General features: G+C 43.9%; 1 protein-coding gene across 2 annotated transcripts in view; it reads left to right on the forward strand.

Annotated features, from left to right (window-relative positions):
* LOC100859602 (zinc finger SWIM domain-containing protein 6-like) overlaps nt 1-17,943 on the forward strand; it is a 452,492-nt gene that overhangs the window by 360,521 nt on the left and 74,028 nt on the right. For both annotated transcript variants that reach the window (XM_025144610.3, XM_025144611.3), the window contains one exon: nt 17,233-17,390. In XM_025144610.3, the coding sequence (XP_025000378.1) occupies nt 17,233-17,390 (158 nt within the window). The remainder of the gene's footprint in view (nt 1-17,232; nt 17,391-17,943) is intronic.

Below are 17,943 nucleotides of genomic sequence, written 5' to 3' on the forward strand. Positions count from 1 at the left end.
GAACGCCCCTCCAGGTGAAAGCAAACTGTGGCCTACATTCCGTGGCCAATGGAATGGAAAAGAAAGCATTAGCAATGTCAGTGGTGGCATACCACTTGGCTGCTTTTGACTCCAATTCATATTGGAGTTCTAACATGTCTGGCACAGCAGCACTCAGTGAGGGTGTGACTTCATTCAGGCCGTGGTAGTCTACCGTCAGCCTCCATTCTCCACACTGGCTTTACGCACTGGCCATATGGGGCTGTTAAAAGGTGAGTGAGTTTTGCTAATCACTCCCTGACTCTCTAGTTGACGAATCAACTTATGAATGGGGAGCAAGGAGTCCCCGTTGGTGCGGTACTGCCGTCTGCGCACCATTTTTGTAGCAATCGGTACCTGTTGCTCTTTTACTCATAGCAATCCCACAACAGACAGATCTTCTGATAGGCCAGACAACATAGACAACTGTTTAACACCTTCTGTGTCTACAGCAGCTATTCCAAAGGCCCATCGATACCCTTTGGGATCCTTAAAGTATCCCCTTTTGAGGTAATCAATACCAAGTATACATGGAGCCCCTGGAACAGTCACAATAGGATGCTTTTGCCAGTCTTTGCCAGTGAGACTTATTTCAGCCTCCAACATAGTCAACTCTTGGGAACCCTCAGTCACCCCATGAATATAAATTGATTTTGTCCCTTGGTGACTCGAGGGCATTAGGGTACACTGTGCACCAGTGTCCACCAGTGCCTTAAATTTCTGTGGTTCTGATGTGCCAGGCCATCTAATCCACACAGTCCAATACACTCTGTTATCCGTTTCCCCCTCCTGGCTGGGGGCAGGGCCCCTCTATTTGTTACCTCCATTGTCCTCCTGACTATTGCCATGTCCCGCATCAACTGGAGCAACCACCTATTTGGAGAAATTCACCTTGGTGGTTGATCTATCTTCTAATTCTTTTACCCGTGCTTGAAGTGCAGAAGTGGGTTTCTTATGCCACTTCTTCATATCTTCCCCATGGTCACGCAGGTAATGCTACAAGGCAAAACGCGACCTAGTCTTACTGTTGTCACTTGCTTGAACAGGAGGACGTCTCCTCTTGATAGTTAGTTTAATAGCTGAGACGTTGGATGATGCAGGTTGGCATAGAGGGATTAAATGTAACTCGAAGTCTTGGAGTTTATTAATCAGTTCATTTATAAAAGGTCTTTCTCCCCCTCTGTCATACATTGCTGCAAATGTACTGGCATAGCTCTCTGGTGCAGTCTTTGTGAATATACGCCACATGTGGTGTACAGCTGACATTCTTATGATCATGCTCTTTGTCAGGCTCGTCGGGAATGACAGTGGGGCTATGTAACATTTCCACCATGGCGTGTTCTCTCAAATAATAGATGCCTTTTTCCATATCAGTCCATTTCCTTTTCTCAGGCATCAGGTCATCTTTGAAGGGGTATCTTTCTTTCACAGCCAACAGCATCCGCTTCCAGAGGGTGAAGGCCTGGTTCTGGCATGTGCTAATACCTCTGTCAATGGCTGAGTCCCTAGCAATGCCACCGAGCTGACGAGCCTCTCTACTATCTAGCAACACACTGTTGGCCCCACTGTCCCAACATCGAAGTAACCAGGTGACAATAGGCTCCTTTGGGTGGTGTGTGAAGTCTTTTCTCAGACCACGAATTTCATTCATTTTCAAAGATCTATAAGTAATGGTAATGATGTCTCGCTCACCTCCTGCTCTTTCAGGACTCCTTGTTACTCTCCTGGGTGTTGGTGACCATGATCTTATTGAGGACCCCTCCCCTGGACTCAGGAGTGGTTCCTCTAGAACTTGAAGCTGCTCCTCTGGACCTCTTTCATCCTCTTCCTTCTGTTCTAACTGAGTCAAGATTCGTTTTGTTTTCCGTCCTCTTACAGGGGCAACTGACATCGATTCTGGTGCCTCTTGTGGTTGATCAGGTTGGTCAGTCCCGATGCTCTTACTCTCCAGCTCAGCTCGGAGTCTGTCTTGTTCGATTATGAGGGTATTTAATTCAGATTGGAGGGTGTCTCTTTCGGACTGGAGGGAGTCTCGCTCAGACTGAAGATTCTCTCTGTGGATTTGAAGACTCTGTTTGTCAACTAGGAGACTCTCTTCCTGGGCCTGAAGATTCTCCCTCTCACTCATCTAATACTGTCTCCTGGAGACTTTCTCTTTCAGCATGGACATTCTCCCTCTCAATTTCAGAAACTCTCTCCTTCTCTGGCTTGGTATTGAATAAGGCCCGGTAAGCATTAGTCAGGCCCCAAATCATTTGTGCCTCCTCAGATCTGCCTAGGCCACAACATCCCTGTCTCAAATATCTGTTTATGCTCTCAGGGTTTTGCAGGTGTTCAGGAGTAAAGTTCCATGACACCGAACATGTCCATTTCTCTAAAGTCTCTCCCAAACCTCTCCACACTCCCTGCCACTCAGTATTCTCTGGTTTTGGGGAAGGCTGCTTCTTCATAATATTAAAAATGCAGCTACTGAGTGAAATAATTACAATGACAAACAGTGCATTCAGGGAGATTAACAACGTGATCAGATGAGCATTCAAACAATCCATGAAGGATTCGAAAGAGAGACTGGGAACCTGCTTCAAAATCACAAGTTTTGTGAAATTAGTAGCTCTCCCTACAAACTGGTTTAAAACAGAGAGGAGAATCTTTTTTTTTTTTTTTTTCCTTCCTCTTTACTAAAGCAAGATAGCAGTGCTCAAAGTTTACAAAATATCTCAAAATACTGACAGTCCGCCTGGACTTTCAAGGTCAAGTTTTCAGTTAGCACCTGTGAAAGAGAGAAACTTTCCCAATGAAGCTCTCCGAGAGCAGAGAGAGATTTGTTCTAAAAAGCAGCTTTTGCCCGCATCCTCCACCAAAAAATTTTGATGGTTTACAGGCTGGTCCGGCCCGGTTCCGTGACTAGTGGGGCGGAGGGATTTCTTTTCCAAAATCCATGCCTTTGGAAAAGGGAAACAGGGGACCTCCCCCAAAAAAAAGAATAATAAAAAAAAAAAAAAACAGCGGCAATGATCTGAGGAGAAACAAACTAATTTACTAAATATAGTATCGGAATGCACGATAACACACTATAATACCATATAATTCAATATAATTGTTAAAAAAATCAAATATAATTGAGAGAAGGATTGTCCGAGAGCTAAAGGCCTTACACTAATACTGAAGCCTTGCGTGCAGTCGGGAGCAGCAGCGAGACGATCCGAAAGCGAGCACGACGAGATGAGAAGAAAAAACAACCCAGGTCAGGTGACCTACAGGCCTTATATCTGTTCCCCTGAGCAGGCATGATAACAGTATTCGAACAGTCTTCTGGGGAACGTAGTTCTTCTCTCCTGGACAAGTACCCGGAACTAGAGCATTTGCTCTTTAACTCCCAGTATACTGCATGATGTTATGATGTGGAATACTGATAACCAAAAATCATAAAACCATGACAATTACACACATATCTATATACATATATATACATAGAAGTATTGACTGCACTCCCCCAACACCAAATTCCCTTGTACACATTGAACATCCACATCTTTCTGCATCACCTAAGTGGACCCAGGTCCCTGGGCAAAAACAGTTCCACGGAGAGGTTGGCCATTTCCAGAGACTGGTAAGACCCAAACCACTTTTCCCCACATGTTCTTTACACGTACTACAGGGACCTCATCTCCCTTGACAGTATATAGGGAGCTAACAGAACCATCGCGCCTGATAGATCCTCGTGTGTTGACCAACCAGGTGGCTTCTGCCAAATGCTTCTCCCAATTCTTAAATGCTCCGTCACCCATTGCTTTCATCATGGTATTTAACAACCCATTGTATCATTCAATTTTACCAGAGGCTAGTGCATGATAGGGAATATGATAAATCCACTCAGTGCCATGATTTTTGACCCAAGTATTTATAAGAGAATTTTTGAAATGAGTCCCATTATCTGATTGTATGGGAACTGTTGAATCACGGCCTGAACCTCTGATTGACCACCTGAGGCAAGCGCTGAGTCAGCCGCAGGAGCACAGGTGGAGGCAACTCCACCTGTTAGACCGGAAGGGGTGGAGTCAGGCTCCACCTCTCCCAGGTCCTATTTAAGTGCTGACTTCCTCTCTAGAAGGATCTTGCTCTTAGGAGATCACTTCTCTTGGGGACTTTTTGGTGAGCTCTGGTTATGGGTAAGTTGTTTATTCATTTCAAATGTGATAATTTCTCTTATCTGTCTGTCTATCTGTTTACCTTACTCTTGGTGAGCCAGCCAGGAGATGTAATATATATATATATATATATGCTAAAACCCATAATGTTTCTTTTGTGGGGTCTTTACAAATGGATCGGGGAGGAATGCTGCTCCCCTAGGTAGAATGATTCCTCATGAGATTCCAGGATTTCTGGGATCTCCCTTTTATGAATTAGTGACCATCATTGAAAATTCGGCCCTCTGCGATTTATGAGAAATATTTGCCCATTCCACATGTCAGTGTAATTCAAAGGTTTAGATAAGTATATATTAATTACAAAGGAGCGGCAGTTAGCTGGCTCCACAGTAGCATGGCCTCTACTGAGTGCTCTAAAGCAGACTGAAAAGGGAGCTGATGCACTGGAATATGAGAACCAGCTACTAAAAGATCACATCGTGAAATTGGAGCAAGAACTTAGTATATTAATGGGGAAAAAAACAATCTCGCATCTTCCTATTGGCCAGGTCTGTAATATTTCAATAGGTAATGAACAGGGATTTGAAACAATGGACCTGGTCGAGCAAAGAAATGTAAATTCTAAATCAGATTTACAGGCTCCACCTATGACGGGCTCCCTAGAACTCTGTCCTATCATAACTCAAAAAACCAAGAAAGTGCAAGATAGACCAGCAGGGGTACCTCCTGACCAATGGCTCCCTGCCCAAACGCTTTTTCATGTGACAGCCAGGCCATATACGTCTACAGAACTAATGGATTTGGTACAACGATTCTGGCAAAAGCCAAAAGAAAGCATACCAACCTGGCTGCTGAGACTATGGGACTTGGGGGCAGAAAGTGTCATGGTCAATGGGCTGGAAATATCTAAATTGGCTACCATGACAGTACACCCTGCCCTTAGACAAAGATTGTATGCGGGTGTCCAGTTCACTGATGAAAACCATTCCATAATCGATTGGCTAATGGCAGCATGCCATATGGTATGGCCAAATAAATCAGACATACCATTAAACACAGGATTATGGTCCACCACGGAGGACCTCCAAAATTACATTCGTTAACTTGGTATAAGAGAAGCAATATACGAGGACTCATTTGAAAGTCCGGATATGGTTAAGTTTTCTGCAGGTATGAGAGACTTAATCCTACAACAGGCACCTCCCCATCTATATGGGACCTTAGTCTCCATATTAAACCCCCTGGTGGCCTCAGAGGCAGTGGTCCAGCAAGCTGTCCAATTAGTGGCTGACCTGGGGGAGACAGAGTGCTTGTGGACCAGGTGCAATATCTGAGCAGTAGAGAAAACAGAGGTCCTCCCAGTAACCAAGAAGCCAGTTATACAAAACCCTCAATCAGGACCCACAAAGGTCTCACGAAAACAAATGTTTAATGATCTTATCTGGGCTGGGGTCCAATTCGCAAAAATTGATCACCAGCCCAATCATATCCTCCTTCAACTTTGGAAACAACTGAAGAAGGATCAGAAATTTCAAAATTACCCTAAAAAACCGAGGGTAAGAATTATAGATAGAATACCAACCACAACATGGAATTTAGAGGACTTCATAGTCCCCAACAAGAAAAGGAAGCCCCCTCAAGTGTCTCAGGCTACAATGCCTGAGCCACCAGAAGCAAAAGATTTATCCATAGCGCGGTTCATGGAGTGACAAGGGATGTTAGTTCCCTCCAGAAGGGACCGGAAGCCCTATGTGGAGATGACAATTTTCTGGTCCCGAAAGAACATTCAGAAAGTTAGGGCGCTAGTGGATATGGAAGCAGAGACATCAATAATCTACGGAGATCCAACCAAATTCGATGGCGATAGAGTGATGATCGGAGGTTTTGGGGGACAAACCGTTCTGGTCATCCAGACATGATTAAAACTGGGGATTGGGTGTCTCCCACCCCAGGAGTATAAGGTATCTATTGCCCCAGTTCAAGAATACATCCTGGGCATAGATATTTTGTGAGGTCTGGCTCTCCAAATGACTGTGGGAGAATTCAGACTTTGACAAAGGTGTATTAGTGTCCGGGCAGTGCAGGCAATATTAAGGGGCTATGTGAAGCAAGAACCTATTTGCCTGCCAAAACCACTCTGGATTACTAACATTAGACAGTATAGACTCCCGGGTGGGCAAGATGAAATATCAAGAATGGTACAGGAATTAGAGAAAGTGGGCATTATAAGACCTGCACATAGCCCGTATAATTCCCCCATATGGCCAGTAAGGAAGTCAGATGGAACATGGAGGATGACAGTAGATTATAGAGAATTAAATAAGGTCACACCGCCTATTCATGCAGCTGTACCCAATATTGCTTCCTTAATCGACATGTTGAGTAGAGAGATAAAAACTTACCATTGCGTTCTAGATTTGGCAAATGCGTTCTTCAGTATTCCAATCGCTGAAGAATCGCAAGATCAATTTGCATTTACGTGGGGAGGCAGGCAGTGGACCTTTCACGTCCTGCCACAGGGGTATGTGCATTTGCCAACATACTGTCATAATCTAGTGGCGCGTGATCTGACTAATTGGGGGAAACCTGATAATGTTAACTTGTATCATTATATCGATGATCTCATGTTGACATCCGACTCATTGGAGGTGGTAGGACGAGCAGCAGATTTGTTAACTACCTATCTGCAGGAAAGAGAATGGGCTATAAATCCTCAGAAAGTGCAAGGTCCAGGTCTGTCCGTAAAATTCCTGGGAGTAGTTTGGCCGGGAAAGACCAAAATACTACCCAGTGCTGTAATAGATAAGGTTCAGGCATTCCCAGTCCCTACGACACCAAAGCAGCTGCAGGAATTTCTAGGTATATTGGGGTACTGGCGCTCTTTTATACCTCATTTAGCGCAGCTGCCGAGGCCGCTATACAGACTTACAAAAAAAGGGCAGCTATGGGACTGGGGGAGAACAGAACAGGATGCTTTCCAACAGGTGAAGCTGGCAGTTGAACAAGCCAAGGTATTGGATATATTCGATCCTACCCTCCTGGCTGAATTGAATGTCCATGTCTCTCAGGATGGTTTTGGCTGGGGCCTGTGGCAACACCAGAATTCTGGTTGAACCCCCATTGGATTTTGGTCTCCGGTCTGGCATGGGGCAGAAGAAAGATATAGTATGATTGAAAAGCAGTTATTGACTGTCTACTTCACGTTACAAGCGGTAGAGCCGATAAGTCAAACAGCTGAAGTCATAGTTAAGACTACTCTGCCGATCCAGGGGTGGGATCTGACCCAACTTCCTAAGATGGGGGTGGCCCAAGCACAAATGGTGGCACGATGGGTCGCCTATCTCAGCCAGGGGAGTAGTCTGTCTTCATCACCGTTAAAAGAAGAACTTCAGAAGATCCTAGGCCTAGTGACATATAGCGATGCACCAAAAGAAACACTGGTCACTCCACCGGAGAAGAGTCCCATTCAGGAGGGAAAATATCCTATTCCTGAGAACGCCTGGTACACAGATGGGTCCAGCAAGGGCAACTCGAGCAGGTGGAGACCAATAGCATACCATCCCTCCACCGAGACAATCTGGTTTGATGAGGGGGATGGTCAGAGCAGCCAATGGGCAGAACTGTGAGCCGTGTGGATGGTCATAACCAAGGAACCCAGTGACGGCATCCTGAACATCTGCACAGATAGTTGGCTGTGTACCGGGATCTCACCCTTTGGATTGCACAGTGGGCCACTCAGGATTGGACTATCCACGCCCGACCAATCTGGGGCAAAGATATGTGGCTAGACATATGGAATACAGTCAAACACAGGACTGTACGTGTCTACCATGTTTCTGGTCATCAGCCTTTACAATCACTGGGAAACGATGAAGTGGACACACTGGCTCGATTGCGATGGATTGAGAATTCACCATCTGAGAACATCGCCTGTTGGTTACATCAGAAGCTATGGCATGCTGGACAAAAGACAATGTAGGCAGCTGCTAAAGCATGGGGGCTGCCCATACAGTTATCTGACATTGCCCAGGCATGCCAAGACAGCGATGCTTGCTCTAAGATGAGACTGAGCTCGTTGCCCAAAACAACAGCCCATCTTGCTAGAGGACGCAATCCTCTCCAGCAATGGCAGGTTGATTACATCGGGCCCCTCCCTCGGACTGAGGGGGCGAGATATGCCCTGACCTGCGTTGATACTGCAAGTGGGCTACTGCAGGCCTATCCGGTGCCAAAAGCAAACCAGGCATATACCATCAAGGCACTTACTAAACTGATGTCTGCCTACGTGGCACCCCAATCATCGAGAGCGATCAAGGGACCCATTTTACTGGTGCAATGATACAGCGCTGGGCAGAAGAAAATAACATCGAATGGTGATTCCACCTGCCATATAATCGAACGGGGACAGGTCTCATAGAACGTTATAATGATATTCTCAAGGCTGCCCTGAAGACAGACTCCCAGTCTCTGCAGGGGTGGACAAAGAGGCTCTATGAAACCCTGTGAGACCTGAATGAAAGACCTCGAGATGGCAGACCCAGCGCCCTGAAGATGCTCCAAATGACATGGGCCTCCCCACTTAGCATCCAAATTACGGGCACTGATAATCAGGTGAAACCCCAGATCAGCAATGAAAACAGTCTTCTGCTCCCTGCCCCTGAGAATCTAGAACCAGGTACCCATAAAATAAAATGGCCTTGGAAGGTGCAGGTAAGACCTAAGTAGTGTGGCCTACTAGCACCTTGGGGGAGATTATTGGAAGTGGGAGGTTCGGTAGTTCCTCCTCTAATAGGTACATGGCCTACGGACATTGTGGTCAACACTCCAATCTTCATTGCTAAAGGGACCCCCATTGTGTCCCTATGGCAGATCAGGACACCCCCCATTGGTGCCTGATATATTTATGCAGCCGCAGACATCTGGCCAAAAAGTATGGTACAGGCGGCCGGGGCATGTCCCAGTACAATCTGAAGTGTTGACCCAGGATAAAAATATGGCCTGTATCTTGCCTTGGAAGGCAGACCTTCCCCTTCTGGTGCCCTTGAAACATCTGTATTACTCCCCATGAGTCTTCGAGCCTCCAGCAACATCCTCAGGCACTGGCCCATGAAGAACAGAAACTTTCACCGATTATTGATTGCCTTAAATTGTGTCATCACACATCGCAACGGGAAAGTGTATAAGCGTCGCAATGTGTTGGGTCGCTATAGCGGGGAAGATTCACCCTTTAGTTAATCATTGGTTCATGCCGTGAAGGGGTGGAGTGTATGGGAACTGTTGAATCACGGTCTGAACCTCTGATTGACCACCTGAGGCAAACGCTGAGTCAGCCGCGGGAGCATAGATGAAGGCTCGTAGTCTTTCTCGCTGCAAACTTCTGACCCCGAAGGGAAGGCATCCCCCGAACCGGTTTCAGCTTGCCCTGTAGACATCTAATCACCTCCCTGCCAAATGTTTTTGAGCTGCTCTCCAGTCCTTATCTTTATGGCCTTCATTCTCCTTGTTATTCCAGACCTAGTGTCTGTGAAAGTGCTTGGAATTTGGATAAGCGCCCACATGAACGGTTGAAGAGTGTTTGTAGAATGCTTTGTTGACATGTAAAGGTGGATGGGAAAGTTGTAGAGGCAGATGGGAAAGCTAGAAAAAGAAAACCTGTGAAGATATATAAGTGATGTGAGAACTTGTAATAAAGGATTTGGATCGTTCACATCTGAGTCCGTGCATCAGATGCTGCAATCCATGATTCCCCAAATTGGGATAATTATGCTGAGGACCTTATAAAGTCCTGAGGAATCTTTAGTTAATCTACTGGGGCTTCTTATTCTTCTTGTATTTTGATATTGGCCCCACATAGTCCTCACTAACCCTGATGGGAGTTCTGTTGGATGGATGCTTGTAGGGGGTGCTAAGAATCCTCCTATGCAATGTCCTTTCCGATTTACTGGTACTGATTTTTGAGCTCTCCCACCAATGGTATTCCCCATCCTTTTTATTCTTTTTACTCCTTCCAGAATATGATGTATCTCGTTCATATAATTAAGGTTCTTTTCCATTATCTCATCATGTTGTACTAGTTCCTTTGTTAAATCTAGATTCATTCCAATTGGGGCAGGTAACATATAATTAGATTGCAACAACTGATATGACCTAACTGGAGCTGAATAATTAAAATCACATCCCATAATGTTAGTAAAGTTACAGACATTTGAATGATTACTCATATCTACAGTGGTACTACCTATGAGTATAGAATCACAAGTGTTTCTCATGCAAACACATCCTTTTCCAGTATAGACAAGTTCTGTTTCAAGGGCTTCATTGGAGTGAACTTCAAAATGGCAAATATTTTGCTCAGCATCAAGACAAATGTCTTGAGCATTGAGGGTATTACTTTCACAGATAAATCCTTGTTCCCATATAGCACATGAACTAACATCAACAGTTTGCCATGTTTCCATCCCTTTGGGCCCACACCCTATATTCTATTGGGTAGAGTATAGCTCCATTATGGTTCAGTCCTAATGCAATGATTGGTATATTGGGTATATGGTATACACCGAAGTCAGCAGCACCAAAAATGGTCATTCCTAATTGGGCTGTAGTTGTGAATCTTTGCAATAAAATGAGGTCCTTGATCTGAGGAGATTGTGGCAGGAACCCAAACCAAAACCCCTCTTTTCTTGTCAGTTCTGAAAAATCAATTTGCCATTGTTGCCCTGGAAGATTCCCTTTCCCAATAGGCCCCACTTGTACCCTGTTCCTGGTACTAGGACTGTACAATTACTTTCTAGTGTCTGTTCCCCAATATGTTTTATTATGTTCCCTTAGAACCAATTTCCATAAGATACTAAAGGGCACAACAATGCGTCCATCTGGGCATGCTCCCATCTGTCAGCTTGCTCTCTTCCCTTCTAACCCATTAATTAGATTCCTGTCCTCTCTACAATATTTTACAGGTTCTGACTCAGGTTCAGAGATTTTAAGTTTACTGTCTGGAATTAAAGTCAGTTCACCAATTTCTTCTCCTTCAACTGTCTGTTTTCCCACCTGATCCACCATCTTATTTCCAGTTTCCTGTACGGTGTTACCTTCCTGATGTCCTTTACAATGTATAATGGCCACGCTCTTTGGTAGATTTACATCATGCTGAATTTGTTTTCCTTATGTGTGAGCAATCCTTACTCTTTCCAGAAGGTACTATGAGTGTATACCGCCCCAAATGCATATTTAGCATCTGTCCATATATTTAAGGCTCTTGTCAAGGCAATTATTTCAGCCTACTGAGTGAAAGTCCCTACAGGTAATGATTGTGCTTCGATTACCTTGTCAGTAGTAGTTACTGCATATCCTGCCTTACAGTTTCCTTGTCTCACAGAACTGCTTCTGTGAGACAAGAGAACTTATCTCTCTTGATTCTTAAATCCTTATTGATGTAAGCACAGCAACTCTGATTTATTATTGTACATACCCCTCCTTCCTTGGCTGTTAATAGGTCTAGTGCCATCCTATTCTGAAGTATTACTTCAGATAAAGAGGATACCTCTCCTTAGATTGCTCATTATGCATCTGTTGTGGCATTCTCTACGATTTCCAGAGTTGCAGAGATATTTACTATAGCTTTTTCTAGCTGGGTAACTCCTAGAGCCAGGATAAGGGCTCTCAGAAAGCTGTGGTATCCCTTGTTATATACAGCTAGGGGGTTGTATGTACGCTTAGTTTGAATCCAAGGGGTCCTCAGAAGTCCCCGAGGGATCTCCTCATGCACCATGGTCTGGGGTATTAAGTATCCTGTAGTACAAGTCCCTGTCCAATTTAAAGCTAATGCTTTCTGTGCCTGACCGTCCCCACATAGCCACCAGTATCCATGAGGTAACTTACATGGCCTGGCCATATTTTCCTGATGAGTGAATGATGCTCCCATCCCTACAATTTTGAGTACATTCTTATCTGAGACTCAGTGTGACTCCTTATCAATGCTAGGATCACACCCCACACTTTGGTTCCACCTTCCAGCTCCACTGATCCCTGATACTGCCCCAAAATTTCCGTATTCCCAACTACACCCTATGCCTGTCAAGTTCCGTCATCCAACCCCCACCCCACCTTTACCATCAGTTTTTCTGTCTACAAAAATAGATCTAGTAAAGTTAATAGCTAGTAAATCAAACTTAGGTCCCTTTTATGACTTGTCTTCTATCCCAAACTTACACTTTCTGTGCTCTACCCAATCTGGAATGATCCAATTTAGTGCCACTATCCATTAAACTGGTACCTTTCCCTCCCCTGTAGGGAAGGCAGTGCATATCCAACAAGATTTGTTGAGAGCCTGGACAATTTTATCAGTTATTTTTAAGTAGCTATTCTCTTGGCAAGCTGTGACTACTGCTCCAATCATACTGACTATTATCAAACTGTTATACATGCTTTTGGATCCTGATTTTCAGTGGTCCTCTCTCTTCTGCTGTCCACTCTGATCCTGGTACTTTCTTCAGGCGGCTATGACACAGTGTAAGTCCCTCTACCTTGGCGGTGGTATGGGTGGTCAGGAGAACTTGGTAGGGTCCTTCCCACTTTGCTTCCAGAGGTGAATCTGAGAGAGATTTAACATAAACATAGTCGCCTGGCAATGCATCATGCACTGGACCATCTAGGCCTCGTGCCCTGGCACTGAATACTGTTTGTTCAATTTTCTTTAATTGCTTTGCCAAGCTGACCATATATTCATTCAACACCTTATCCCCCACCTGCACAGAGCTTTCCTTTTGTACAGTATAAGGTTGCCCATAAAGAATCTCATATGGGCTTAATCCTTCCTTGGTTCGGGGTTTAGTCTGAATTCCCAGAAGTGCCCAAGTCAGTGCCTGCGGCCAGGGAATCCCAGCCTCTTGGCCAAATTTTACCATCTGTAATTTGATCAGGTGATTCATTTTTCTACCTGTCCACTTGACTGCAGTCTATAAGGTGTGTGCAATTGCCAATCAATTCCCAATAATGTGCTTATTTTTTGGACCACCTTGGCAAAAATGTGGGCCTCGATCTGATGAGATAGCTACAGGAACCCCAAACCTTGGAATTATTTCATGTAACAGCATTTTCGTTACTTCCCGAGCCTTATTAGTCCTACAGGGAAATACCTCTAGCCATCCCAAAAAGGTATCAGTTAGTACCAACATACAGCAATACCCCCCTTAGGAGTTTCGAGAAATCAATTTGTCATTGTTGTCTTGGAAGGTTCCCTTTCCCAATAGGCCCTGTTCCTGGTACTAGGATCATACTTTGTAATGTCTGTTTGCCCAATACATTTTCTTATCCCCCTTAAAACCAATTTCCATAGAATACCAAAGGGCAAAACAATGTGTCCATCTGTCAGCCTGTTCTCTTCCCTTCTAAATCATTAATTAGATTGCTATCCTCTTTAGAATATTTTACAGGTTCTGACTCACGTTCAGAAATTTTAAGTTTACGGTCTGGAAGTAAAGCCCTCTTCAACTACCTGTTCTGCCACCTGATCCACCATCTTATCCCCAGTTTCCTGTACAGTGTTACCTTTCTGATGTCCTTTACAATGTATAATAGCCACGTTCTTTGGTAGATTTACATGATGCTGTTTTTCCTTGTGTGTGAGCAATCCTTGCTCTTTTCAGATGGTACTATGAGCATGTAGCATCCCAAATACATAATTAGCATCTGTTCATATATTTCAGGCTCTTGTCAAGGCAGTTATTTCAGCCTTCTGAGAGAAAGTCCCCACAGGTAATGGTTGTGCTTCGATTACCTTGTCAGTAGCAGTTACTGCATATCCTGCCTTACGGTTTCCTTGTCTCACAAAACTGCTTCCGTCAGTAAGCCAGGTGTCTTCTGCATCTTCTAAGGGTTTGTCTTTCAGGTCCGACTGGCAACAGTCCGTAGCCGCAGTTGTTTCAAAGCAGTCCTTAAATACTGGTTCTCCAGGAGTTCCGCTAAGGAAGGATGCTGGGTTGACAATATTAGTTATAGTTATTTCTGCATCATCCTGCTCTACCAGGATGGCCTGGTATTTCAGGAACCTTTGGGGGTGAGAGCCAGTGCCCCCCTTTTACCTCCAATACAGTAGACACTGTATGAGCTATTAAAACTGTTATTCTTTGGCCTAGCATAGGTTTACGGGCTTCTTGAATATTGAGCATTGATGCAGCCACCTCCCTCAACCACTCTGGCCATCTCTTACTTACTTCATGAAGGGGCTTTACCAACAGTCCGTAGCTGTGTATCCACAGTTGGCACCCTCCTGTCATTCCTGAGAATGTACGGAGTTCCTTGGCACTTTGTGGCTCAGGGGTTTGGCATTTGTTCTAGTAAGTCTTGCCCGCGTAACGGTTTTGGAGAACCTGGCATGTACAAGAATTTATGTATTCCTACTTATTTTCCCAGCCTGTATTTAATTGATCCCAAAAGGTAAGCTTTTTCCTTGTTGGCCAGTAGCTCCTACTACTGTTACAAAAATCATCTACGGGTAGTAAGAGGCACCCATATCCACCAGAAAATAAACCTCTTTATCCTGCTCTCCTAGCTGCAGTTTAACCAGTGGGTTTGCTAGGGTAATCTTCCCAGGCTCCCATCCAGCTTTTGTGATCAGAGACAGTTCCCTCCCCCTTAACTTGGTGTGATTTCACCAACATCCCATTTCCCTGAAGTTTGCACACTGCTTTTGGTCCAGCGGGGGTGGAGCCCTCCCTGTGCTCTTCCAGGCACTTTCCCCCCCGCAACCTCTTCCTAGGGGATCTCTAGGTCCTAGGGCCCTGCTCTAGTGCAGCAAACAGTAGCAGCTGCTGTTGTTCTTCCCGATTTCCTTGCTATCTCTGTTCCTCAATTTTTCCATATCATTCATTTCTCTTCAGTCCTGACATCCCTCTTACACCTTGCTTGTCTTTGTCTTCCTCAGCTTGTGCCTTTCCCAAATCTTTTTCACTTTCCGAACTCTAATCATTACAGAAACTACTAACATTATATTTCAGTTTCACCTCCTCCCCTCCGGAGGCTTTCAGTGCTAACACTAGGATATCGGGTTTCCTTAGATCTCCGTAGATGAAGGCTATCCTCACTTCCAGTGCCCCGTCCCCTCCACCCTCCCCCCCCCTCCCCCCCCACAAGTAATGCTGTTAACAGCAGCAGTCTCTGGCCCTGGCTCTTGCTCTCTCTGCGAGTTCTGTTCCCGGGGGGCAATGCAGGGGGTTGCTCTCATGCCAGTGCAGATAAACTCACTGTTTTCTTTAACCCTTTTGCCTTTTTACACTATTCCACTATTTGTACCCTCAATTACACTTCCACATACCCTCAATTATGTTTCCATATACCATTAACAATTACACTTTCTTGTACCATCAAAACAGTTTGTCCCATTCCCTTCAGAACCCACAAATCAAACAGTACAGTTCTTCAATTTCCACAAACACCCAGTACTTAGTCTCATGATTACTATACTCAATTATAAAAACTGTCCCTGTTACTGTATTTATGTTCTTGGTTTCTTATTCAATATTACCCCTGGCTCACCGGCAACGTTTCTCCAGTGAGCCAAAATACAACCCAGAATAGTCTTTTCCGGAATTTCTTTTGACACCCTTTGTCCCATAACAGCTGTTTATCCCGGCCAGTCTTAAGTATTAGGTGAAAATCCCTTGTGTTTTGCTGGGTAATGGAGTCCACCTGCTTCCCCAGGGCAAGGGAACACCGAATTCCCTGGGCAAGAGTCTTAACCAATGTCTCCCAGCAAAACAAGAGTATTTTAAACAGGGAATGGAATTCCACAAGTAATATTTTTACAACACAAACATTTAACAATTACAGACAGTGACGATGACTAATACAGTTATTTATACAGGGAGTGGGATCCCACAAGAAGCATTTTAGCAGCACAAGCACTGAGCAATTACAGCAATTACTACAATGACTATCGTAGTTCTTTTACGAATGCATGATATCTCTCGGTGATCATCTGGCTGTCTTTTCTGATGAAGGCCGTATGTCTTTCTCGCTTTGTACTCTTTGACCTGGGCCAAGTTGGAGGACGCTGACTTAGCTCTAGCTGGTCGTCTTATTGGCTACAACTCTGTCCACCAATCCGTTCCTTCTTTGTAAATTTTCTAAGTTTTCTGTCCTAAGTTTTCTTTGTAAGTTTTACTGTCCAAGCCTGCTACCTTGCATTCCAGAGATAGGATAGCTAACAATGTTATTTGGAGAAACAGGATACCTGCTGTCTGTACTAAATCTGTACAAAAGCATCTGTTATCAGCAGCGAGAACTTGACTTAGCAAGGCCAGATCTGTAGCTGCCAATTCAGCACCCCATGAAGGCACACAACTTTTAACCTAACTTATTTTCCTTAATTCAGGTGGATAAGACTGTTATAGATTGACATGTACTCAATTTCTTGCTTCAGGACTAGAAAATGGAGTCTGAAAAGTAACTTTAAAGGCAACTTCCTCTGTCACTGCTGTTTGGGACCCTAACATAAGATTATGGTACATTCAGCGATGTTGATAGGCTAGAGTTTAAGGACTTCAAAAAGTAGTTCATAGTTGATCATTGAAATGTCTTTTTCGCTATGTCTGAATTTATTGTGAGATGAAAATCAAAAGTTTTCTTTAATATCCTTCTCCCTTGATTGCTAATCATTTGCAACTTGAGGAAATTGCAGTTGTGCATGCAGTAATATTGTAAAATATTTACATGTTCTCAATATAATGAAAAACTACTAAATTTTCCTTCCTGAGGGCCGTGGTTCAAAAACTGAAAGAAAAGGCAGGGAAAAAATCTTCAGCTCTATGGATAATGCAGGAAGTATCAGCTGCTGTGGCTAATGGATGGCTTAGTTGTCCTGTGAATTTCTGTAAATGCCTGCTGATATAAGCAAGTTTGGCAAATGGTCTTTTCGGATTCCCCAAGAAAATAAGTAATTTTCCAGTATCTTTTTATACCCAAAAAGGCACATTTCATAAACAAGATCAAGTGTTCTTGTGGCTTTCATTTTGCTCACGAGTAACCTAATGTAATAATGATTTAATGAAAGAGTATTTATTTATTTCAGGTTGCTAGTATTGGAATCTACAGCTCCTTCAGGAGACATGTCCCACCCACACCACATTGCATCAATTGTTCCAAACCGATATCCCCGCTGGTTCAACCTAAGTCACATTGAATCCCAGCAGTGCGAGCTGGCATCGACTATGCTGTCAGCAGCTAAAGGTACAGTTCTGTCAGTTACGTACTCTGATAAATGTATGCTTTTAATATTATATGGAATAAACAGATTTTAAAACTTGTGTTTATGAATCCAAATTGCAGTCTGACAGAAGCTTCAAATGAGAACAACACGCTCAACTGACTTAAACTTCTAATTAATCTTCTAGTAAAGTAGTTAAGCTAGCTAGATCTTATCCATATAAGCTTGATTTAATGCTGATGAGACAGTTTTTTTGTTCTTCTGACACACGATGTACATTGTGAGACCTGAGAGTAGACAAATTCCTTCTAAAATTAACAAATCAAGTTGACTTTTTGTCATGCATTGCATAAACACCATCAGGCACTAGAGGAGTTTGTCCTGTCTTGTATCTTTTGTTCATATGTGATTTAATTATGGAAAGTTTATCAAAACAAAATGTGTACAACTGAAATATTGTACTATTGCTGCAGCAATAGCAGGCTCAATTATGGAATCATAGAATCATTTAGGTTGGAAAATACCTTTAAGATCATCAAATCCAACCATTAACCTAGCACTTGCCAAGTCTACCAC

The sequence above is a fragment of the Gallus gallus genome, chromosome W (genome assembly GCF_016699485.2).
Source record: "Gallus gallus isolate bGalGal1 chromosome W, bGalGal1.mat.broiler.GRCg7b, whole genome shotgun sequence".
NCBI classification, from domain to species: domain Eukaryota; kingdom Metazoa; phylum Chordata; class Aves; order Galliformes; family Phasianidae; genus Gallus; species Gallus gallus.